This window comes from Colossoma macropomum, unplaced genomic scaffold (assembly GCF_904425465.1).
Source record: "Colossoma macropomum unplaced genomic scaffold, Colossoma_macropomum, whole genome shotgun sequence".
NCBI classification, from domain to species: Eukaryota; Metazoa; Chordata; class Actinopteri; order Characiformes; family Serrasalmidae; genus Colossoma; species Colossoma macropomum.
In genome coordinates, this window is record NW_023494802.1 from 5,738,589 (window position 1) to 5,764,814 (window position 26,226).

Here is a 26,226-nt window from a genome sequence, read left to right on the forward strand (position 1 = left end):
AAGTCATAAGATCAAATCAGTTACTTTGCATTGGTTGGGTCTGATTTCAAGCCTTTTTTAGGCAGCAGTGATGAAAATACAATGCCAATGTTTGTTATCTGCATAATGTGCACTTTTCAAATCAGTTACTTTGCTTTGGTTGTGTGTGATTTCCAGCCTTTTTTTAATTATTATGTCCTGTTGGTCTGTTTCTGCCCACAGAACACTCAACAGTCTCCTAGATATATCTTCGACATTTGCCTAGAAAATAATGTTTTGACTTTGCCATTTACCTGTACAGACCCTTACCACTATCCAAAATTGAGTAACCTTCCGTCTTTGGTTAACTTAAGAAAAAAAAAGTGCTAATACCAGATATGTCAAAAAGTCAAACATTTTATTCAGCTGCCTCATTATGGTTACAAAAACAGACAAAAACGTTTAAACAATTAATACACTTTGTTTGCTTTTAACTACTTATGTAAAAAATTTCAGTAAGTGCAACGTCAGGCTCCACAGGCACAGTCGTATTCAAAACTGGATGCCCGTTGTCAAATCGTTTCATCACTTTTCTAAGTGAAAATAAGTTAATATCCTCTAGAGGGAACGAACCTCTACACATTGTAATGCCCAATTAGTGTTTATTTGCTGGGTTTAACACATTGGGGGAAAATGGTGTATGCAAAAAGTTCTGGCACATTTTGGATTTTATTTTTTCCAATATGCACTAATATTTTCATTATATTGTTAAACACTGCAAAAAAACAGAAATTGTGCAGAAAATACTACAATTAAGTCTGTTCCCTCTAGAGGACTACAAGTAGATCACCAAAATCAGCAAAACATGTAATATGAACAGATCTGACCAAACTTTACAACTGAATCAGCTATGAAAAGCTGCACAATTGCCTCACCAGTTGTATGCTATGCATGTCCAGGATCAAGGCAAACACCAAGTTATATATTTGTGATGCTTGGGATAGTATGCTGTGCTAAAAAGTAAAACAGGATTATTTTGAAATATGCATTTTAATGATTTCCGAAATGTGTTAAATAGACTGCTAACATCCCAAAACAGGACTGCCATGTGTAGTTACTGCTCAGTTTGGTATTTGCTTTTCTGAAAAACAACAAAATTGACTGCAGCAATCTAACAACACCATTCAGCCTGTGAGTTAACAAACACAGATATGTGCAGTGGCTATTATGTGGTGCATGCATCAATCCTGGACGTCTTGTAAACATGGAATGAAATGCAAGCAAAAAGTACTGCTATTAGGTCATTTTTGGTTAGGTTTCAATTCTGCTTTTTCCACTTACAAATCTTAATTCGTTCTAGAGGTATCTCCTCTCCATGGCACACAAACTGCACACTTGAGTGGAGAAAGGCTTATCAGGACACATCATTTTTAAACAATTTTCTCACTGCAAGTTCACTTCCCCCCAACATAATCAGTATAAAAAGTCTTTATATTGTCAGTACTTGTAACAGCCTGACAAAGACCACTGCGATTAATTATCAGCTAGCTTTGTCAGTGATACTGAGGAGTCCTGGATAGATGAGAATTCCCTTTGGTAGGAATGTTGGAGTTGTGAGAGGAATTTCACTCTGATCATAAGCCTAGCACCGAGGGGAACACAGCAGTACCTGTAATAAAAAGAACAATTGACACAGAGGCAGAATGTAAGTGTTCAAATAAGATTTTTCAATTGACCAAAGTGAACAGCCAATTACTGAATGAATATTGTTATATTTAGTGTAATAAAATGAACAAACAAAAATATTAATTTTACAATATTCCACATACCTTTTGGGCTACCCTGACCATCGGCAGAGTCCACATCAGGTACTTTCCAGTCCAGCTTCCGTCCCTTTTCGTACAGCCCCTTCAAAACCTTTCGGAATTCATCCTGTCCCCCGCGGCTCAGCTCCAAGTATTTCCTGTACAGCTGCAGGGCCGTGCGAGCGTCCTCTATACTGTCATGAGTCTCACTCTGAATGTTTAAGTCTGAACAAAACACCAATAAGCAAATAAGACAAACCCAAAGGATTACACGGTACATTTCACAAGCAAGAGTAGAGGTTCAGTCATACGTATCTTTGTTCTTTGTGACGGCAAAAGTTCAGAAGGTTAAAGAAGCTGAAATACACTGCAAAGCACCTACCAAGGAAGTACCAGGCAAGGAAACGCAAAGAGATCATTCTTTTCCTGGGCATGTGGAAGAGGTAGACTGTGTCTATCACCTGATCCTTCAGGACCTAAATACAATGAACATGGTAATACGTCATTTTAACACATTACTGACTAAAAGTCCACAGTAAAACAGGAGGTGTATGTCAAACTCACCAACAAGTTTATGACCCGGAAATCTTTTTGTAATCCATGGCCAACGAAACGCACTCCAGTGTCAATCAGAAAACGGAGTTTGAGGTAAGTGGACTTCAGAGTGGTTAAGTGTTTAGAGGAAATCTTGGCGTCCAGATCTCCAGGTTTGATGCCGGAGTACTGGGTCAAGTAGTCAACCACCTGTAACAAAAGAGTGTGGTCGGATGGAATTTTTATTTTATTTTATTTTTATCCTAATGCACCAAATTTTGGGCGTTACTGGAAAATTCCTGTCACAAGCAAAGATTAGTGCCCCAGAGTGTAATGAGAATAACTAACGCCACCTAGTGCCTCGGAGACAAAAGGCCGATGCTAAACGACATAATACAAGGGAAGAGTTCACTGGTTGAAAAATTAACGGGATAGCTCATAACATTTAACAAGGCACAGTAGCCAGAACAGCCTAAAAATCAAAATTTTCAACCATACGCTACAAACTATTTATGCTAATTTGGTCAGATTTTAGTAGTGATTTCAGATATATTTTGAAACGTTAATGGGGTTTTCAGTTTTATGTTTATAGGTCCCTCTCTATTCAAAGAGACAGGCGTTTGGTCTTATATGACTGGGAATAATGGCCTGGGTATGCTGCCCATGGGACGGACTTTTCGATAAAGACAATACTGGCACCCAGCTCATTAGCACCACTGATTGCCCAAGTGGACGAGAGGCTGGTGCCCAGCTAACTAGCACCAACTAGTGTCTTAGAGGATATTTCAGGCATCGTCCAGCTCTCAAATTGGGCATTGTTGGACATTTGATAAAAACAATTGATTTATGTAATCAAATGCTGAGAACTTTTCTTCAGAACAAATCAGAAATTAAATTCAGAATAGAACTTAGATTTAAATTTACTGAACCACTAATATAAGCAAACTGGTTTTATATTATAGGGCTTCGGTAAACAGAACAAAAACAAAACATCTAGTCCACATCACATATAGGTCAATACAATGCAGTACAGGCAGAAAGAGGCCACACCTGTTCCTGTGTTGAGATGTAGTCATCGATGAAAGGAACTCCTTCATTGGGCCCCTGTCCTCTCACACATGTAATGCGAGCCACAGACATCTGACTGGGTTTAATGGTGGACTTGGTTCCATCACTTCTCAGCTCAGCTTCTTCCTATAAAAACATGAACACAAAGATAGACCAAAAAATCTTAAGTTGGAAAGGCTCTGTGTCTAAGAGCAGAAGGACTGCAACAGGGGATAAAGTAGATTAAAGTAAAATAGATATCTGACAGTGTGCAATGAAGACCTGTTTATCATACGGTGGGGCAATGTCTACAGGGAAACATGGCAATGGACGATGACGTCGGGTTGGGGGGGGATAGTGGTATCAGTAGATTTACAAAGGTACTATAAATACACTCCTTAAAAATACATATTCATCAGTTCAGATCTCTGAGTAAATAACAGTAATAAAAACTCTGTCTGTCAGCCATCAACAATGGACGATGGCATCGTCTATCAGCCCAACCCTAGCTGATAAATAAGCTGTCTGTCTACTTAATTCTGACGCTATGTTGAAAATAGTGACAAGAAATATACTGAAAAACAAACTATTCAAAATTGGAACAGCACAAGTAGCTGTAAACCAATGTAAACAAGAAAGTCACAATTACTTGATTGTACTCTAACCAAAAAAACAAAAAACACTGATCAAATTTACTTTCTTGATGAAAATCATCACAAGTAGCAGTCAAAATAATTAGTACTTGATTACTAATTTAATAGATAATGACAACTTAAATATGAACCAAATGCATGCATCCTCATGCAGAGCTACTTTGAAACACGTGTTAAATCTAACCTGGTTCAGTGTGACAAACTCTGCGTCCAGTCCCACGAGGTCTCCTGCCTGTGGCATCTCGCTAACCATTAGAGGGATGAAGGTGGCATGACTTTTCCGCTGTTTTCGTGCCAAGGAGGCTTCTGTCAGCAGCACACTGGCTTCAATAGGGTTTTTAACTGTGGTTGGGCAAACAGTAGAGCATTTTGTTAGAAGACTGACTACAAATCAAGATGCATATTATTTTTATTAATATCTATAATAAAAACATTTGTGTTTGACAGGTCTTACTGCGTAGGTCATATTTGGAGTGGTAGTTCCTCTTGGCGTAGTAAATGATGGCCGGAACCTTCCAGCTCACATCAAACTGAGCTGCTTCAGTCTGAAAGACACAAACACTTTCTTCAATCTCTTTTCCTCACAAGAGAAGCAGACAATTACATCCAATGGGTGTGAGTCCATTTTTACCTTATCAATAGGCTCAATCAAGAAGTCATTGAAGAGATACCACTGCTGATGAGTTACTCCCTGTGCAGAGACAAAAGATACAAGTTACTTCATGTTCCTGAAAATACAACAACCAGTGCATTCAAATCCAAGTATATCCAGTAATCTGGCAGATGTTCTTATCCAAGGTGGTTTATAAAAATGTGCAAACGGTAGAAGGCAAAGTGATGAAATAAACAAAGCCTCTGAATGAAATGAAATGATTTATAACCTAAAAAAGTCTTATCCTAGCTTGACTGAACACAAGTGTAACTTAAGGCAATGGAACATTTTAGTTGAAACTACTGCACTGTTTCTGCACTAATTCAAATGGGTAAATTAAGAAGACCAATTGGATGGTTTCCTTGAATTCGCTACATGGATTCCAAATAACAACCTTAAATGAAATTCTACTCTCTTACCTCTTTCCTCTGATGATAAGTCTCACCAACTTTGATATGGGCTACCAGGTTACCCCCTGTACGGGCATCAAGGACGTGGGGCACAGTGACCACCAGGTCATACACAGCAGCCCCCTCAGCCTCATCCTCTGCACTCAACTAAAGGATAGAAAAGAGCATAATATGCATAAACGATAGTTGAAGGCCAAATGTGTAAAGTGTAGCAAAATCATCAACATAAGCTGAGGTGAGCTATTAGCATTTTACAAGCTGCCATTCCATTAACTGCTGTTTAAAAAAAAGATTAAAAAATGCATAATATTGTTTTGCTTGTAGACTATGAACGCAGTACATATAAACATACGATTCACAGTAGTTCCTAATAACTCATAGGAGTTACTGAGTAGTAAGTCTTAGGAATATTTAACCTGCAGTTTAACCCTTAATCACTAAGGGTTTGTATGTGGTCCAGACCTCACTTTCCTAGCATAGTAATTCATAGTAGTTACCAAATAATAAGCATACAGTTTAAGGCTTAAGGGCTGAATGCCATTATAGAGGACTGAGCGTCTCCTGGTATACAAAATGTTAGTGGAAGGCTGGGTCTGTGTGAGTTTTAGTTTTAGACCAAGCTGACTTTTGTGTCAGATGCTGTCAGGCTGTCGATGAGCACTGGTGGTTGACTGTCACTCATAGTTTCTGCTGCATGTCTCACACAGTTGACCTTAGCTGGCTTGTCAGCTCTGTTTTGGGTGTTTGTTTGGCTGATTGGTCGGCTGTGAGAGTTGTGAATCGTCAGTAGTATTTGCAGGATGTTTGATTGTACATTTTTACAGATGTGAGGCGGTACTGAGCTGTCCAGTCAGAAGGAAACCATCAGTCGGTCTTAGCTGGCACTAGTTTTTCCTCGTCAGCTTGGTGTGTCTGGACCCTTAAAGTCAAGTGTGCATCTATTAGCAGTGGACTTTGTAGAAGGGTCATTTCTCACCTCCTCACCCTCAGGCCAGCTGCACACCTCCAGACCATGAGCTTTACTGATGCACATCTTCATGCTGAGTGGGATCCACACATGCCTCAGGTCTTCTGCACAAGTGTCAATGGTCAAGCCTTCCACGTTGCAGAGCACATCACTGCTTAAATGACAGAAATCAAAATAATCAGAAATACGATGGACATATATTGTCCAGAATAAACATTTTTTGGTGACTTTTACATCAGTAAAATATAAAAAGTGCCATGTGCAGCAGACGAGTCTTACTCTATGCACCACTCTGTAGGGAGAGGTTCCTTGGGTTTCGGGGGCTCTGCTGCCTCTTTTTTGAGGGCCTTGTTGAACGCAAACTGCACAGCAAAAACATGAACAACCTTAGAATGCAGGACACTTAACCTCAGAAAAAATCTTATTATTCAGTTATGAATCTTAAGATGAGGCATGTGCCTACTCACAACAATGACCTAACCTTTTGCCATGGTTTACAATCCTATTACGATATTCTCTTAAGAAAACACTGCATGTATGAGATAATTGTAGACACATGTATATACATGTAGTGTTCTGAATGTTATTTTTATAGTAACAATGTGTTGGTGATTATACATTTTGGGGGGAGAAATGGAAAGGTAATTTTTTTTTTTTTGTTTGGCGTGAGTGTTAGACCCTTTACATAGCATACTGAGAAAGGACAGCATCAATAGCATACCAAAACAGCTGCACAAACAGCAAATAAAGTGTGACTGCATAGTTGGACCTTGTTAAACCACTCCTACCCTGTGCATCTGGTGAAATGGCAACTTTATAGTCTAAAACGCAGGGATGGTGTTTAAAGTGTCCCCAAAGTTTGCCATAAAGCCAAAAATGTATATCATGGTATAATTAAAATTTCTTACCCTTTTGGTATACATCACGGCATACATATTTTTAAATAAAAAAATATTTTAGATGCTAAAGTAGACCTATTTTTCTTAGTTAAGTGGCTTAGTATAGTGGGACGTCCCTTCACTTTTTAATAAGAACCATTTTTAACCCCTTAAAATCCCAGGCTTATTACATACTAAGGCTTATTATTCAGTAACTACAGGAACTTCAATGCAAACTGATTGAGCTATTCTTAGGTTATAGAAGTGTGTGATAAAACTTTAGGCCCACTGGTGGGTCCTGGCCATTTAAGGGAGTTTGCAGGAGTTACACCATTTAAGGTGTAATGGGAATTTTGACTAAGAAGCTTATACATGCGTCCTGTATACTTGTGCCTCTGACCACACTTAGAAAATACTTCAGTCAGTCATTTACACTTCAGACTGTGACATTATCTAATCCAGCTGACTAAGACAGGCAGCTTGTCAGGTGGTATGAGAGGAACCACGGCAACTGCTCTGCTAGGCGAAAGCTAACCCCAAAAGACCACCCATTCCTTTATGTCCGCTCCTTTGTAGTTTATTTTCATTTGATCCTGACCCAGCCACTCAGCTAAACTTGCTAATGTTAGCATGGTTTGCACTGTTTGTACATCACACTACCTGTGATTATTTGTGGCACACTGGTATAATGATTATGGTAAAACTCATATCTTATGACGAACTTCAACTGGTATACTGCCCACTACTACCCTTCTAACAAGACTGTGTGTGTTGAATATTGAGATATCAGCACATGTCAATTTTTCAGTAGCTTCTATGAAACTAATATTTTAGTAGTTATGTTATGTAGTTTCCAGAGTGATGAAGTGTGGAACCTTAGTGTTTAAAGGTTAACAGAAAAGTGCCAAAAACCACTGACAATCTAAAGCGTCATTAATGTCTCCCACTCCCATGATAAGATTTTTTAAAACATTCTTTTTTCCCCCAGGTACAGATTAGAGATATGCTGACCTCTGCTTGGGCCTTCCAGAATTCTGCTTCTTTAACACTGTTCACCTCACAATTTATTACCAGCACATCTGGCAAACAGCGGATGTTCCGGGTCTGCACCTGAATACACACAGATACACACATGCCTGATTGTACAAAGCAGAAATCAAATGGCTAAATGTATTATTATTCAAACGATAAGATTATTATTCTGGTCATAATACATTTGTTATTCAATAATTACTATGAGTGACTAAGTATCTACTATGAAATGTCAAAATAACAATTTTCTAAAAATATTTACCTCCTATGTTGAATGACTTCATATCAAAATGACTGTGTCTCATAATAAAGACTTATTATCCTGAAATAATTACTTTAAAATTTAATAACTCATTATTTCACCTTAGTCTCTCGCACCATCAAGATATTAAGTGAACATTGAGGTACTAAGTCAATATTTCAAAAAAAAAAGAGCCATTTTGGACTAAGACAATGTATCAATGAAATAAGTCTTTATTTCAAGATATTCAGTCACTATGTTGAGAAAATAAGTAATTATTTCAATATACTATTTTATCTAATGTCAAAGTTTGACATAACGCTGGCAGAAACAGAGAAGGAGAAAGAAAAAAAAAAAAAGTCCTCCTCTACCATCTACTGCCACACAAAGAGAGAAAAGGAGGCACAAACAGATAAACTTACTGTAGGCTGATACTTCTCACAGTTTTCACACCAGGCCTGTGTGCTCTGCTCCAGACAGATGCTCTTCTTCAGGATCTCAGTGAAGTCGTACTCCTGAACCTTGTCTACAAAAATAATAATGATTTCTCTAAAACGCTTAGAATGAATGGAAAGAGGAGACTGAAAACAGCAAACGTTACAGCTGCTTTTTGGCAGCTATAATGCTTGAGGTTAATTCTACTACATCGTCTTTAAAGATATTCCTAAAGTTCCTGTTAAAATTCATTCCCATTTCCCCATAATGCACTACTGAATTTTAATATGTAGTGAGTGTTCTGACCGACGGAGCTCTGCTCGGGGTAGTGCATGGTGAAGAGCAGAGTGAGAGAAGACCGCACCGTCTCCTTTCCACAGCGACACAGACTGCTGTTCTCCACCTCACAGCCAAACAGCCTGCCAATCACAGACTCCCCTGACGAGCCCAGAGAACTGCAACACACACATACATGCACCAAGAGTCAGATAACCTTTACTACTACCAGGGTAAACTATTTTGTCCAATACGGATAAAATTTAAGCGGGTTAATCACTGCTAAATCATTACAGGACTGAGGTGGTACAAATCCAAATTTATGCCAAATGTGACACAGATTAGAGGTCTGCATTCCCACGGAAGTTCTGCCGAACACCACAATATCTTGCTGGGTGGGGCTAATTTTCAGTGTCACACGGGGGAACACACAGTTAACTAGCACAGAACGGGTGAGAGCGGGACAACACATACATGTAGAGAAATCCCACAAACTTATGAACGGCCTAAATAATTTGATAATCACTTAATAATTAGCATATCTAAATAATTTATACCAACAAAACCACTTTTATGTGATCAACTTCAAGCGTATGTGTAAATAAAGTGTTTTTTGATGTTGTTATTGTTTCTCTTTATCACACATATGATTGACGTCATCTCAAACATCTTTCAGCCCAGAAGTGCTAGTAATAGACGCAAAAACAGCGTATGTGCTCCAGAACAAATGCTTCATGTGAATGTGAATAAAATGTTAGAAAGATAAAAACACTACAGTCTAAATGAAAAAGAATTATAGACAGTACTTATTTTAAACATTTCATTTAAACATTTTTTAATCCATTGTTTTCAATCTGGATTTAAAAACAAAGAAAGAGTTTGCATTCCTAATATTCTCTGGAATGCTATTCCAGAATTTAGGAGCTAAATAAGAAAATGATCTGTTGAACTGAACTGTAAGTTATTCTAGAAGTTTGCAGTTGTGCCTCAGCTGAGCGAAGTTATCTGGACGGGCTACAGCACGTCAGAAGATCAGTGAGATATGCTGAAGCTCAGCCACTAAGAGCAAAAGATCAACAAGATATGCTGGAGCTCAGCCACTAAGAGCTCTCAATAACATAAGAAATACCTTGTAGTCAATGTTGAACATAATAGGAAGCCAGTTTAAACTGAATAAAAAGCTCTGGCTGCTGCATTTTGAACCATCAACACATTACAGTGGTCTAATCTAATAAGTTATGAAAGCATGAACTAATTTCTCAGCATCTTGCAGGGTTAGCATGTGACTTATAATCTTTGCAGTGAAGGCATGGACTGTTTCAGACCATGGTACTGAACTGGTGTATATTATGTTCAAACATATGGCCTCTTGATGCAGCTCTGCGAAGGAGCCCTCTCACCTGCTGCTGGTGCCTCTGTAGGCCTGAGGTCCTTCCTGCTCCTGGGTTTCCTGGTGCAGCTGTGTGAGGATGAAGCGGTTCCAGCTCTGGATCAGCCGCCCCAGCCTGGCCTTCCCTGTCTGCTCGTCAGAGTCAGCCAGAATCAGGCCCAGCGCAGATGCTTCAGGGATGGTCCGGAACGCGCGAAGGAAATTACTGGCCTGGAGAGAAAAAACTGCCTTTTGTAACAGTTTTCTGTATCACCTCCATATTTGACTGCTCAAAAGAAGGTTTCCATACCAGTACAACAAGGCACAGTTTAGCTCCAACACTAATATAACAAATCTGATACCAGTTAATAAAGACCTCCAGTCTTCATTCCAGTCATCCAGTCATCATCTGGAGCTTACAGTACAGTGTACAGTTCAAAGACCACCCTCCATTTATTTAATTTCCTGTCAAATAGGTCATTAAGTATAAACTATTCATATTTCAGAAGATACTTCTGAGGAGACTAGATATGAAATAATCCACCTGCAAAAGGAAAATATGTGAAAAAGGAGTTCCCAAAATTGGAGTTCAAAAACTTTTTAAAAGATATAAAGGAACTACTAGGCAAGACCTTGTACAACAGGGGTCGGCAACCCAAATGTTAAGAAGAGCCATTTTGTCCTTTTAACAAAAATGAACCACCTTTGGAGCCACAACATTTTATGTCCATTTAATTGAGGTAACATTTTACCATCTTGGCTGTAAATATGTCTCGGTATGTGCTAATGTAGTTTAGGCTAAAAATACAAATGAAAATGCAGACTTTAGCTCAGCTAAACCTCAAATAAGTCCATTTGTCTCTAAATTATAAATTTTTATCTTATATCTGTATTTTCTTTGCCCTTTTGTTGGCTACTACGTAGGCGAGATTATCGTCTGTGTAGCTGTGTGACCAGCAGTCTGCACACCAGTCTTCAGGGTTAAAGGTTGGCGAATTAGCATTAGCGTTTAAAACCATTTATGAATTAATTTTAGTGTTTAGGACAATTTCTTAAACTGTTAAATAAATGGTTGTTGTTAAAACTGTGTCAGAACTGTGTGTTAGAATGCTTAGCAAAGGATAAGTTTTTTTTCACAGCAAAGGAAGATTACTTTATTTTTTCCTAAAAAAATCTAATTGTGCTATGGAGCCACAAGAGGGCAGTAAAAAAGCCACATGATGCCGATCCCTGTGGTATACTGAAAAAATTGTTTCTGACTTTTATACAGTACTGTATTCTACTCTTTTGGTATTTTGAACAGTTACCTGTACACTTTGAAAGACAACTGGGAAAAGTATAAAACAAATAAATTACAGAGGTGAACTGGCAGGGAAAAATGCAGTTTTGTTTACTACGTCTCCTTTAAATGCCACAGGGCGCATTTCAAATAGGATGCATTTTAAGGTGATTTCCAGGAATGTGTCTGCGAAAAGAATAATACTGGAATATTTAAGGAATGTGATGCACTACCTCTTCTGCATTTAATGTGATTGACTGGGACATGGAACAGTAATATAATACGGCATAAAGACTGTATATAAAGAATTTCCTGAATGATGTGGGATCATATGACCTGTAAGTGATAAGGTACCTGGCAGGGGTCTCCTCTGCTGAGATCCAGCATATGAAAGAGGAAGCCAAGCTCACAGGCCAAACAGAACTCCTTTTGGCACAGGTGATTCTGTACCAGGCACCTGATCGGCTCCAGGAAATACAGCACCTTCCCGCCAGGGAGAGAAAGATTAAACATTAACCACAGAGGTGAAGTGAGAGGGACCATTCCCAGCTAACACTGTGAATTTCCAATATTCCTCACTAAAATTCCAAGGGGTTTTGTGGATTACTTAGTGATTTGTGAGGAGATGTAAAAATGTCTCTGGGCAATTCCTCAAGTCGAAGAAGTCAACAAAAGGTTGCAAACGTTTTTTTCAGATTTCTTATTTTTCATTTACCTAAGCACATTTCTTTATTCAGGAACAAAATTTACAATTTTGATGCAAGTTAGTGACTGTGGTCCCACCTGGATCATGCAGTTACAGTAAGCATTGGGTATATGAGGCTCCAGACCAGCAAACAGAGTCCTGTTGTAGTGCTTAAAGTCAAAGTCTTCCAGACCCAGTTTGGAGTACTTGATGGTGACCTAGTGGATATAATGCTGTTAAATAATGCTCTACCACCAAGACTGTTAATTAATTAAGATAATGCTGATGAAGTTAATCTGGTGTGCTGGAACTGTGCAGTGCAGAGAGGCATCAGTAAAACTGCAACTGAGTACCTTTCTATACTTCTTTGGCACCATGTAAAGGTGAGGCTCCTCATCTCGACCAATTGGAGACTCTGGGACTTGGTTATAGCTGTCGTACTCAAGCTCCACCTCCTTTATCTTATAGGGGACCTGACAAATACACACATAAACCAGACAGCTCATTTCTCAAACATTCTGAATGATGTAGTGACATGAACTATTGGAAAATTAATAGTTTTCCACATTTCACATTCATATTAAAGAAACACTGACACAAATTTAAAAACTCAAGGAACTGGTCCAAACGTTCCAGCTTTCAAAGCTAAACAGTGAATAACTTTAAAAATGAGTTAAATTGAAACCATGTTTACTCAACAATAAATTAGTTTAATAATAAAAGTACTGTTAGAATATAACATCAGGGACAGATAGTCATATACCTGATTTCTGGGACGTGTGCGAGGGTTTGGAGCGTATCCAATAAACCCAACCGTTTTCATTGTCCTCAGGATCTCTGGATCCACAGGTGGTGCTCGTCTGCGGTAACACAAGGAAACTTAGAACTGTACTCAAATCAACTTTCACATGAGCTACTAAAAGGCAGAAGAACGTAGACCTACTTACTTAAAACCAAGTGTTTTATAATGCTCTATAACGCTCATATGATACACATGGTCATTCTGACAGACTGCAATATGCTATAGGAAGCATAGGGGGCTTATATCAGTCTGATGCACCATAAATTAAATCACTTGTTGCACATAAGGAATTTTGACAGAAAGTCACCAACCCCAACACACAGACAAAAGGCTGAGAGAGAGTGTGGCTGAGTGATACCTGGGGCTTGGAGTGACTAGGTTGCTCGGCCAGTCTGAGAGCAGAGGCTCTGTGTTGGTAAGAGGCATAGGCAGCAAAGACAGAGGCACCAGCTCATTGTTCCAGTCCAGATGAGGGAGTGAGTCCACCAGGCAGGGCAGGGCTAGCTCAGTCTCTCGTGAGTAATCGTTAAAGGAGACCTCCGGGGCACTGGACCACAGATGCACGCAGCCACCTGAGTCACCAAAGGCCAGAGCTTGCTTGCTCGACGACACGTCGAAGCTCATGAGCAGCTGGCCCACCGTGTTCACATGGAAGATGTCGGCAAGATTGGCAAGACCAGTGGGCTCGCAGAACTGACACTGACCTATAGGGGGAGACATTGTACACTTAAAGATATAATGGTGAGATAAACGAATGGTGAGAGTCCAAACTTAAGGCAGTTGCTTTTGGTCAGCAGCTTCAGGCCAAAAAAAGGTGGCAGCTACTCTAAAACTGCCCCCCCAAAAAAATGAACACCTCCAAAATGGTAACTTTACAGGAGATGGCAAAAACGTTCTTTACTTCTGATGTAAGTTAATGGAAACTGATTTTATTCCAAGCAATTTTGGAGCATTTCTGCTTAAATGAAGTGAAATAAATAAATAAATAAATAAATAAATAAATAACAATGAAAATACATGCTCAGAAGTAGTGGAATTACAATTCAAAATTTTTGGACCATTGTATTTAACAAAATTAAAAACATATTACAGATAAATGTATGAAATTATTCTATTAAGATACTACAACTCTACAGCTTAACAGATTTACACCTAATTTGTGGAAAGCTTTAAAAAATTTTTAATTGTCCAGAATGTCGTAAACAGCCGTACATGCTAGCGACTGTGATTGAGAACAAAGTTATAATAAATTTGTTTTATTATATTAATGTCACAGACAAATAACTTATCAAGAAATTACCTTATCTAAGTAATTACAGCATGTTGTTTATGTATCCATTTATGTTTTGTTTCCAACCAAAACATAATGAAATAAACCGAGGGGCCATTTCACAAGGAAGGATTTCTCAGTTAGTCAGGTAACTTAAGACCAAAGATGAGGACTGTCCCATGGCAATGTCCCCCAGCTCTTTTCCTATTAGACAGGTTTGACTTTAGGCTTAAGTTCTGGCTAACCTGAAAAATCCTGCATGTGAAATACCCCCAGTACTACAGTACTTGCATAGAGTAAACACAACAAGCATGATAATTACATTTAAAAAGCTAAAATACACCAAAAACTACAGACTTGTACTTTTCATTCAACAGAAATCATTAATCTGCATGTTCAACTCAACTGTTTATGTTTGCAGCACTACACCAACTTGAGCAACAATTCTCATGATTTACCTGTCTGGGAGATGATGGCCAGGCGGGAAGTGTAGGTGGGAATAAAGCGAAGGAAAAGGGGGTCCACGTGCACCTGCAGAGGTGTCACAGCCCGCATCATGCGCAGGTCGTACACCATGAGGAAGCGGTCGCAGGATAGGCCATTGAGGCCACGGCTTGAGAAGCCGCACGCTGCCAGCAGGTTGCCGTGCACGTCAAAATCTGACAGGCTGCCGGAGAAAGCGTCAAACTCGTGCTCCATTTTAAATGTGCGCAAATCTCGCAAAGACACCTGTCACACCGCAACAGAGAAGGGAAGACTAAGAGCACTTTATTTAATATGTAAAAGAGAAACTGCATAATCCTTAATAGGCCTAAGAGAACTGAACTATATATATATATACACACACACACACATGTATGTATACACACACACACACAGACTGTGAGAGCTGGTGTTACTTGCTTTGTCACTCAATTTTTAAGTCAGGATAATTTTACATGATGCCGCCTTTGTGTTTCTAGAAAGTTTACAACCCTGAGACTTAAAAAAACACACTAAACACTTGACAATAAACAAGCTATTGTTTCAGAGAGAGGAGGTTTCCTTACAAAATCATATGGAAGAATTCTGTTTCACTTTCCTCTTACCTTTCCAGATGTGTGACCACAAAAGAAGAAACGATTGGACTGTCTCATGATGGCCACCCCAGGAACCTCCACTGTGAACTGCATCATAACAGTAAATGAATGTGCAAAGTGAAAACCGTGAACTGAAGAAATTGATGGCAAGACTCAGTATTTCCTCTGATGCCTGTTTTTAATCCATTTCACCTTCTTCTAATTCCTAAATTGCATTTCCTGACTCAAAGGTTAATGTATAAAGTGTAACTACACAATGTTTTATACAATATACCGTACCATAAATAATTTTACATACGTTTCGTTCATTTTCTGAGTGAAAACTGACAGAGAGCACATTTTAAATTAGAATTTTAAAACACTTGAGAAAAAATAAAACATGCAGCCTGTGCAAACGTTTTGGCATATGTTATATTTTATACTTTTTCCAATATGTCAAATTCAGCAAAATAAACAAATAGAAATTGTGCACTAAAATTTGCACATATTTAAGTTTTCTGTAGAGGATGTTCACTTTAAAAAAAGCATAATTTTACTGGGGGTGCTCATTTTTGCATACAACTGTATATAAGGAATGTGTAATGTGCTTTAAAATATAAATGTTTTCAAACTGTCAAAGTCTCAATTGTACTAAACATGTCCTCTTTATTTCTATAAGTTGCTCCATTCTGTCTAAACGCAATCTCAGTCAACAAAGTGGCTATGTTTCTTGACAGCAGTCCTCTACAGAGGAAAATACACATTTAGTGAAAAACATTTTTTTTGAATGGACACTAACTTATGAGTGAAGTAATCTTACTTTCTGTGTCTCCTGCACTGTATTCAGATCCAACTCAGCAACGTAGTTCTGCAAGCCTCCCATGAGCAGTGTGTTATTGTCAGTGAGCAGCAAACTGTGCATGTCAGTGCCCTCTTCCATCCTGCAGATCACACATGTGCACACAATTCAGTTATTAGTTACATTTTTTAACTGCTATGTTAACCAGTGTGATGTAGCTTTTGAAAAAAAAAATCTTTTTTTGTATATTTAAAGGGGAGTTTCACCACTTTTCAAAATTTGTTCATAACTCAACCAGTAAGATGTAAACAAAGTCATTCAGAGGGGCTTGATGTGAAATTCTCTGTTCTACAGACACAGAGTCTGAATTCTTCACAGTTGTGGTGATAGGAACCAGAGGTCTGAGGAGTTTAATGACTCCAAAAGGCACATCAAAAAGTTACATACAGAAATGGTTATATGAACACACTGTCTGATGCCTGAAACATTGTTTTATGATTGTTTTGAGATAAGCTTTTGGTATATATATATATATATATATATATATATATGTAAATATGTAATCTATACATGCAGGGCACTGCAAGGCAAAATAGCACCATAAGGCAACATTTTTGTCAGGTTTATCACTATTTTAGCATTATCAATATTACATATAAAAACTCAGAAGACATATGTAAGTTCAGTATTGTTTTGGATAGTGAATAAAAAGTCCCAATTTGTGTGGCAGGCATTGTGACCGCTGCATCCTCTGGTGTTCACCACTGTGAGTCAGTATGTTTCCCTACAATGAACCATTTCACCATTTCACATCAAACCACACTCAATGACTTTGTTTACGTCTCTGTGACTAAATTATGCAGAAATTTCCCTTTTTTTTCATTATGATGCTCCACTGTGATCTACGACTCTTCTCTAGAAGAAAATTATATACTTTCATATAATATTACTTCTACTTAAATATATGTGATAAAAGGACTACTTTTATTCCGTTTCATTTTAGTCATTAAAATTTAGTTCAAATTAGCCTTTTTTCTGTTTAGAATTCTATTCTGTATATATCCTCTCACTCTTTATCCTAGACAAAGACTGCACCAGAAAGAGAAGTACACAGCCTTCAGTCCCTATGCTGCTAGATTCCAGAGCTTTAAGCTTTTTTTTTTACTTGAGTAATTATTTAATTGATGCAACAATACTCTCGCGTCACAATAACAAAGGAAAAACTAACGGGTAGTCAAACATGATGAGGCCTCCGCGAGTAAGGCACTTGAGGTTGCTCTTGGTCAGAAACAGGACGCCTGTGTCCATGCTCTGAATGTGGCGGATATCATCAGTCAGGTGCACCTGGAAAGACGAGTAGCGACCCATGGTGGGGCCGAAAAAGGAGCTTGCATGTCCCTGTGGTAAAAGAAAGGAATACGCATGCATATATTATACACATGCATATATTATAAGGGTGCAACAACTTCAATATAGTACTGAAATATCACGTTTCAAAAGGCTTATTGAAATTTTGTAAAAATGTGTCACCAGTATGTCCCTCTATCCCTTCTAAGGATCTCCAGTTTGACTCCTTTCATGAAATCCACTTATGGTTAATCCTTAGTCTCACATATTTCAAGTGTGCTTTTGAGACATGTTGATTTTTTAATTTTGGTGGACTGAAAATGGAGTAGGCTTTACATTAAGCCATGAAGGTGTCTGCACTGTTTAACTAGGGATGCATGATCAGAAACAGTCAATTTATTAATTTTACATTGGCTGATCTATGTCGCAATTGAGCAATGTAAATAGTATAAGATAGGTAAGTGGACACGTTTTATTTGAATGCTGCTGCTACCTCTGTACCAAAATGTCGAAGCATAATTGAGCCCTTCCAATGAAAATCCACAAATTAACCATTGCACGTTTTTTGGGATTATTAGTTATTTTGTTTTCTATTTTATTCTTTACAAGCTTTTACATTAAATTATGCTTCATTTACATTTTAGTGACCCCTATGTTTTAAATACAGGGTATCAAAGAATGCCACAAAATTGCTTATATGATTTTTACAAAAAATATCACATATGCTGTTATTGGCTGCAAAGACTCAATTATGCATGACTTATCATGTCAAACAGCATGTTGCTCCTTACTTACAATGTACCATTTCTTTGATCTGTATTATTTAGCAGAAACTCCTTTAAGAATTTAAAATTCCAGTTTGAGCTGTTAAATAGCAATAATATTATTTATGTTGCAACTTCGGCTTATATAAAGCAGTGGAAATGTGCTAATGTGTTTCAGGTGTTCATTCAGCCCACACAGTGAGAGACTTAAGGGTGGGTTAAGAAAATTCAGTAAAAGACTGACAATTTGTGTGTGAAGAATTTGACTGTTGCACCCATTTTTATGACATTACGTACTGAAAACAGAACTCTGGGGGATTCTAAAAGAATCTTGACCTCAGAATAAAAAATCGTACTGAACCTGAAATCATGTGTATCCTTACACCCTTAACACCTAGTAATACTCATCAGTGAAATAACATGGAATGGCCAGATACTGCATCACCTCTTCCACAGGATGCACGTCCACTTTTAATGATGTCAATGCGTCTTAATTCTCTTGAATGGATTGTAACTTCCAGGCGAGGATGGAACTGGAAACTTTACAAACTGTCAGGTTAGACTGCCTGCATTTTCACAACCGTGGTTACGCTGACAACAATGGATATTGTTATATGTGGTCGAGTGTGTCAGCATACCCGGTGGTTCCCCATCCACAGCAGCTCTTCCTGTAGGTCGAAGTGGGAGGCTGTTACAGGGATGCCGACTTCCGCGGCCACGCTATGAAGCTCAGAGTACATGCCTTCCAGCAGGTGCACTGACTCGGACACAGGCACGGCCAGGGCCTCGTGGTCCAGCTCCACTCCTTGGAGCAAAGCTGGATCGAGGGTCGAATCCAGGCCGGGCTCCAGGGTCCCGTGCAGGCCCGGCGCATACTCGCCCAGGCCCGGATCCAAACCCTCGAAGTTCATCATGGGGACGGTGCTACTGTGGAGCGAAAAGAGGAATAAAAGGGACACATAAGCTAGTGTTCCTAGTGACTGAAGCCAACAAATGCAAGCGAGTCTTGACTGCCAAATGCTAAAATAACGTTAAAATACGAGGCATAAGTTGGCTTCCTATTCAGGCTTTCCCGTTCCACCTTAAATGGTGCAGCAGTCACATTCTGGCACCATTTAAGGTGGTACGTCAAATTCTGAACAAGACCCTGGCGAATAAGAAGCTGATTTCAGCTTCGTCGTTAAACCCCACTTTCGCAGTGCATGGCAAACCAAAAACACAAAACCGTAGCTTGCAAAGTCGATATATCAGGTATCTCTTAGACTCTACAGCTAGAACCCACTGACACTGACACTGCACCAAAACTTGCCTGTGTCAAAAAGTTTGAGGCTAACGTTGAGCGAATAACAGTTAACTACATCTGAATCCGGTGTCAGTTAACTGTTAGCTAGCTTAGCAGGCTAAAGCTGCACACTTCCCCTAGCACTTTTGCTTTTCCTTCCCAAAAAATGACTCTAGGACCCAACGTTAAATATGTGCGATTGATCCGGGTTTCATCAGATGACATATATGAAGAGTTAATGGTCATACTTTGAGAATACGATGGAGATTAGCTGCGGCTGCTGTGCTCATCACTCCTGCCATTCAAAACAAAAACAACACGGTCGGGCTCTGCTTCCGGGACACGGGCTACTGCGTGTGGGTCACTGAACCACTGTAGGAACTTGGGACCGATATTGAAGTGGTGGTGGGTTTGGGGAGTAAATTAAAGGGAAATTCCGCTGACTTTTCAAAATTTAGTTAGAATGTAATCATTAAGATGCAAACAAAGTCATTCAGAGTGGTTTGATGTGAAATGCTTCATTCTAGAGAAACTTAGTCAGAACTGTTCACAGTGGTGGTGATAGGAATCAGACGTCTGAAGCATTTCATGGGGAAACCCATCTACTTTCCAGAATTTCCATATTATTAATAAAGATGTCAGCAAAAGCCATTCAGATGTTGGATAGTGAATAAAATGGCTATATGTGTGTTGTAGACATCACAACCCCTGATTCGTATCGCCACCACTATAAAGAAATCCATTTCACATCAAACCACTCCGAATGACTTTGTTTACATGTCAGTGATTAAAGTATGCAGAAATTGTGAAAAATAGGTGTAATTCTCCTTCAACTGGGCATATATGGAAATGACCCTAGGCTGGATCTCAGGTAGTTCCCGGCTCCCTGTATAGGCAAGTGCACTCTGATTGCCATGGAACAATGGAAAAGTACACTGTTGCTATCATTTCCAATAGAATAGTACCAATAGCACCCTGTCTGTCCATAACGTAGTCATTTAAAATTTTGCGTATTATATATTTATTGTGTTTTTGTGACATGTTGATGTGGATGTTCAATTATGGAGGGTTGAAAATTATAGACATATAAAGGTTTTATTTTAGTATTTACACTGTTTAATAAAGTAATTATTTTCCACAATACAATCTATTATTTTGAAATAAAGTTGTTTTTAACCAAACCAGTCTGTGTAGTATATAATAAGAACGCTGTAGAATCAAGACCTTTTCAATACACAATGTCAAAAATCAAATAGAATCCTGTCAAAAATCATAAAGAAAGTGAAATTCCATGTATTGTTACAGCAACAACAATCCAGTCTTGCTCATCAGTGAAATCATACATGGAATAGCCAAAGGTTGGACATCTGCTTTGAATGATGTCACTGATGTATCATCAACCTTTAGCACTGCTCTCCATTAGAGAGTCATTTGGGATTATAAAATAGGGAAGTCTATATTTCTGTATACTAGACAATGTGATGCAAAAAAAAAGTAAGAGAATAGAAATTTTATTAACTATGCTGTCTATTGTTTACACATTGTTTGAAAGTGTCATAGTTCCAACACTGCTCCTCCTTCCTCCAAACTCTAGTGTCATTATTAAGATATAAGCAACAACATGGACGCAGTTATCATTTTTCTTCTTTCAGATGTAGTTCAAAATATTGTGAGAATATCAAATCATGAATCAAGTCATTACACCACTACAGTATACTACAGTTTAAATTGCACTGTGGCTAATTTTATACAAATATAATTCAATTACATGTAGTTTTAATTTTGCTTAGCTTTACCTTTCTATTCATTCATTTATCATTAATATATACACATAAACCGATGAACTAATGTGCTGTTGGTCCTCCGTGTGCGACCAAAACAGCTCCAATCTGCTGAGGTACGAACTCTACAAGACCGCTGAAGATGCCCTGTGGTATCTGGCAGCAAGACAGCAGATCTTGTACGTTGTATGTGGAGCCACCGCAAATCAGACTTCTTGTTCCAGTACATCCTATAGATGCCTGATCAGATTGAGATCTGGGGAATTTGGAGGTCAGGGCAACACCTTGCACCCTTCATCATGTCCCTCAAACCATTCCCGAACAATGTTTGCACTGTGGCAGGGTGCGTTATCCTGGTGAAAGAGGCCACTGTTATCGAGGAGTATCATTATGATGAAGGGGTTTATCTAGACAGCAAAGGCTGACACCCACATTGATGCCTGGACCCAGGGTTTCTCAGCAGAACATTGCCAAGAGCATCAGATTCTCTCCACCAGCTTATCTTTTTCCAACAGAGTCTTGGGCGCCCAACACCCTGTTGCCGGGTTCAAGAAATTAAGGTTAGTAACCCAGAGCATATAACAAATCAAACTATTCGACTACAAGATTTAAGATTCACATTGTTTAAGATTCATATTGGTATTACATTTTTAAATCATTTAAAAATACCATCTGCCCTTTATAATATGTAAAAATGTTATGATGAATGGACCAGCAGACTTAGTACAAAATTACTTTTTTTACTTTTGTAATTTTCATAAAATTGCGACAGCAACAATATGTGAAAGTTAGTAGCACTTAAACATTTGAAGTACATTTTTAATGTTGAACAATGTAACATATTGTTAGTTTTGGCAACTCTAAGGTTATTTTCCATACATTTGCCAGTCAGATAGCTGATGTACTGTTATACTACTGATGATGAGCATGCACAGTTAGGTGGACTCCCACAGCTCAAGTAAATGTGAAAAAAGATGTCTGAGACGAAGTTACGGAACATGTGAAAAGCACCTATTTTAAATCTCTGTGATGGTGGAAACCCAGAAAACAAAACAGAAAGTAAAAATTTGCTATGACTGGTCTCTTAAACATAACAACAGTTGTTTTTTGCAACTGGTTACAAACACATTACCTCTTCTGATGCAACCAAGGTGTAAGTGCAGGACATACAGAGCTCACGTGCAGTCTATCAGTTGTAAAAGTATACTTTTTTGCACTGCTAAAGAACTTAACAGATCATACATTAAACACAGATTTGTGGTTGAACTCATTTGATTTTGTTTTTTTATGCAATTTTAATATTTTATTTATAATAAATATGGACTATTGTTTTGTTAAAATTAGTCTTGTGATCAAAAGACTTGCGTGATAAATGTTTTTGTTAATTTCACATGTAGACATTAAAGGCCAATATGTACAAAAGGCAGATTAATATTAGATTAATTGAAGTGTACTATATACTTTATGTACTGTGTAACTATACATAACTACATATTATTATATAGTATAGTATAGCATACTACAATATCTGCATAATATTTGAATCTGGGCAGCAAGTATTTATTTGCTCAGAAAACACTTACATTTGAAAAAATACAGATATTAATATAATTAGTATTGATTTTACACATGTCAAAGTGTTTAACAATTTCCAACCCTCTCCTCAAGGAAGCCCACCATTATTTGTAATCTTATCAATGTTTCATGGTTAAATAGAATTTAACAAAGATATTTGATGGCTGGAGCATCAAGGAGAAATCTGGAACTATGTTCTGCAACCTAACTTAGAAGATATCGACTACATTTTTGAAAATAAGAAATTGTTACATTTTGATTTATTTATCTTTATTTGTATCTATTCTAATAATATAAGGTGTTTTTACAAGCAAAACATACTCATTGCCAAGATTGTTTTTAACAATATATCATTTTTACTTAATGTAACTCTTACTTAATTTAGAACTTACTACAAAATACAATTTATCAAATGTTAATACATTATTTGGTTTATGGATGTTAATATTATTGCTTTAATAAGGTTATGACTGAATCCATCCCTAATGCTAGGACACTGTATAAATAAAATTTCCCCCGTCCCTCCTTGCTAAGCTCACAGTCGATAAGATGGGAAGGTCATATATCATATCATAATGATAGTGTGAGAAAATACTAATTCACTGGTATTTTTGTCACTGTACTTTTTGACAGTTATTAATCTAACTGTATCAATCCTACTGAAGGGAATTTAGTGGGGCAGCTCAAGCCATACAGTCACGTAATATTCTTTCTGTAAAGGCAGCTGGTGACGTAAAAAGCAACACACACAGGCTATCTCAGTGAATGACTTACACATGGCTGCAGTCTCACTTCCTCTGTTTAGCACATGCACAGCTAACCACAATAAAAGAGCATGATATTTCACCAAGTTTTCAGATGAGGAAATCAAATCATTACGGAATTCTAGGAATATCGGAGTCTCTATGTACAATGATGGAAATTCTACAAAATCAATTTGTGCAGTAACTCAGGCTTTCATTGGAACTTGCAATAAGCCCAAGCCCATCACTGCTGACATAGTTACATTCAAAAATGAATGAAAGGGGTTGTTTGACTGAAAATATATTGACATTGCCATTGCATTTTATGTTGAGGTAACAAAGTCTGTATATGCCAACTCTACTAAATTAATTTTTTTTGAGTGGAGATCTGTCCAGAGTCCAGATCTCAACATCATTGAATATGTGTTTGGGATTATTGGATCGTGAGAAGCAGAAAATACAACAAATGTCTTAACCTGAACTTTGGAGGTGTAGAAAAATATCCCTGCAGATTTCTTTTAAAAAAAACAAAAGCGGATTTCCCAAAAAGAATGGAAGTTGTAACACTAAATAAGATGGGATTACAAGAGGTTGTTGATGCTTCTGTGTAATTTTCTGTTATGTCATCTGTTATTTTCCTGATTTTAAGAAATAAAATAAGTAATGGAAGGGACTTTCGCTCATACTGAATACTCATACACATACCGCTCATAAACTAACACCTAGTTTTGAAGCACATAGACAGCATTTATTCCTGACACATGGCACTGATGTTAAGCCTTAATGAGAAATGAAGTTGAAGTCACAGGCCTTTCAGAAGTTCACAAATGCACAGATGGCATAACATTTAAAACACAAGCCCATTCATCAAGGCCTTACATAATCTAAAAGGACAAATATTTACTTCCCATTTCATTTTCAGAAGTCCAGGAATGGACCTGACACAATGACCTCAACATTTCTACTGCAATGAATGGGCATGTGAGTGGGAAGCAATAGAGTTTAGAAAGGGAAACAGAAACCAAATAAACTTGTTAGATCACTGATGAATACTCTCACGTTATTAATAAATAACAATGCATGTACAACCTGTTTTTATAGACTGAAAAAAAGATTTCCTTTTCCTCTTTATTGAAGTGCACTCAGGTTCCTCAGAGTGGTTCATTTAACTTTAGGGTCTCTTTATGTTTGATTTGTATAAATATAAAGCAGTTTTTGCAGTGTATTCTAGCTTTAATAATGGAAATAATGTGTTCATGTTACATATGTTTATCTGATATAGTTATTAACTTATTCATAACAAAGTAGACTTATTCACTTTTTATGGTCCTAGTTTGTGTAGTTCCCTACAAAGGTAGCCTAAATCAACTCAGTTTCCACGTCAACATAACTAATTTTAATGTAATGTTTCATTTTCAATCAACTAATGCTGATGTTATTAAATTACAACGCTTTATAATCAGCATGATCTGCTCTCTTATTCATACCGACTGTAAATTAATCAATGTTTCATTCCAGGTTATCTGGAGATTGCAGAGAAAAGTGAAAATCATCATCATATTACTGGCATGGCCTGTTTGGGCTATAGTTCGTAAAGAAAGGGGAAGACGTCAGAAATCCTCCAGAAAAGATCCAATCTCTTTGTATCATACAGCGTTCATAAAAGCTTCACTTGAAGTCTCTGCGACACGAAGGTTATCGCCCACCATTAAACCACCATTAAATCACCATTCACTGACTAATGATGCGTAAGATATTTACGGACGGGTCGGAGCCACGATTTTGAATCTATTCGGTGTAAAATAAAACGCTAAATCTCGAAAGTGAGAGGAGTTGAACTAACCGAACAGAATGCAATTAAATAGTTAAAGAGTTAAAAGCGCAATGCGAAGGACTAAAATGTGAAAAATGAGGATTTCTTTCCTCACAAACAAGCTAACCTAACCTGTTATACTTGAGTCGAAGTGCGGCTCATTTTAAAAGATTTCTCTCATTTTAAAGAGGTTTTCCTCACGAAAAAAAGTGCGATTAATGAACGGAAACCTACTTTTGAACTAAGCTCTGTGTAACGTGGTCTGGTAAAGCTGTAAAAAAAATAATATAATAAAAAATTACAAACACTCATGACGAGTGGGGACGGTTGGTAGGCTGGTTGCTATAGAAACGGGATGCCAACCGTCGGTCTCATCCAATCAGCGTGAGACTTGCTTCTCACGAGACCTCTGTATGTTTTAAACTCAGAGTGACCGTTACAACTAGAAGTTTTTAGCTTGTTTTATTATAAACATGTATGTCAGCCTTTGTAGTGAACAGTGAATAACGAGTGGGCTATTACGTTTATGACTTCCGGAAAAAGAAGCTAAAGTTTAATGCTGTAAAATGTGGTTAAATTTGACGTTAAATGTCTTTTTAAATTGCCTATTACTCAGTACAGAACCCGGAGTTTCTTAATAACAGCTGTTCCAGCTGGCTTTCTGCTACCTTCCCAATTCACCATGTGAAATTCCCTGGAAACATCCCTGATGTGTGGAGTCATGTTATTAGTGAAAGGGGGCAATGGATGTGGATATATATATATATATAT

General features: G+C 37.9%; 1 protein-coding gene across 2 annotated transcripts; it reads right to left on the reverse strand.

Annotated features, from left to right (window-relative positions):
• Window positions 1–355: 355 nt before the first annotated feature.
• On the reverse strand, window positions 356–19,898 carry pan2 (poly(A) specific ribonuclease subunit PAN2). 2 transcript variants are annotated; one of them, XM_036591541.1, is made up of 26 exons: window positions 19,792–19,898; window positions 18,900–19,188; window positions 17,379–17,548; window positions 16,172–16,292; window positions 15,382–15,459; window positions 14,752–15,022; window positions 13,382–13,727; window positions 12,985–13,081; window positions 12,575–12,694; window positions 12,320–12,439; window positions 11,891–12,019; window positions 10,289–10,488; window positions 8,919–9,067; window positions 8,600–8,703; window positions 7,916–8,014; window positions 6,306–6,388; window positions 6,036–6,177; window positions 5,069–5,206; window positions 4,629–4,688; window positions 4,452–4,542; window positions 4,182–4,339; window positions 3,348–3,491; window positions 2,328–2,507; window positions 2,146–2,239; window positions 1,788–1,988; window positions 356–1,627 (listed from the first exon to the last, which is right to left on the reverse strand). In XM_036591541.1, exons 2-26 carry the CDS (start codon window positions 19,173–19,175, stop codon window positions 1,593–1,595), a joined length of 3,606 nt encoding a protein of 1,201 aa, XP_036447434.1. In that variant the 5' UTR covers window positions 19,176–19,188; window positions 19,792–19,898; the 3' UTR covers window positions 356–1,592. The 2 variants fall into 2 exon arrangements, with proteins under 2 accessions (XP_036447434.1, XP_036447433.1); XM_036591540.1 differs by having other exon boundaries at window positions 6,036–6,180.
• Window positions 19,899–26,226: the final 6,328 nt, after the last annotated feature.

Bases quoted from the DNA above. Each gene is read 5' to 3' on its own strand.
- pan2 (XM_036591540.1), bottom strand. From the start codon at position 19,175: ATGATGAACTTCGAGGGTTTGGATCCGGGCCTGGGCGAGTATGCGCCG. The intron at 12,020-12,319 runs GTGGGACCACAG...CCTGGCGGGAAG, and splicing joins ACTGTAACTGCATGATCCAG to GTGCTGTATTTCCTGGAGCC. The intron at 2,508-3,347 runs GTGTGGCCTCTT...CTTTTGTTACAG, and splicing joins ACATCTCAACACAGGAACAG to GTGGTTGACTACTTGACCCA.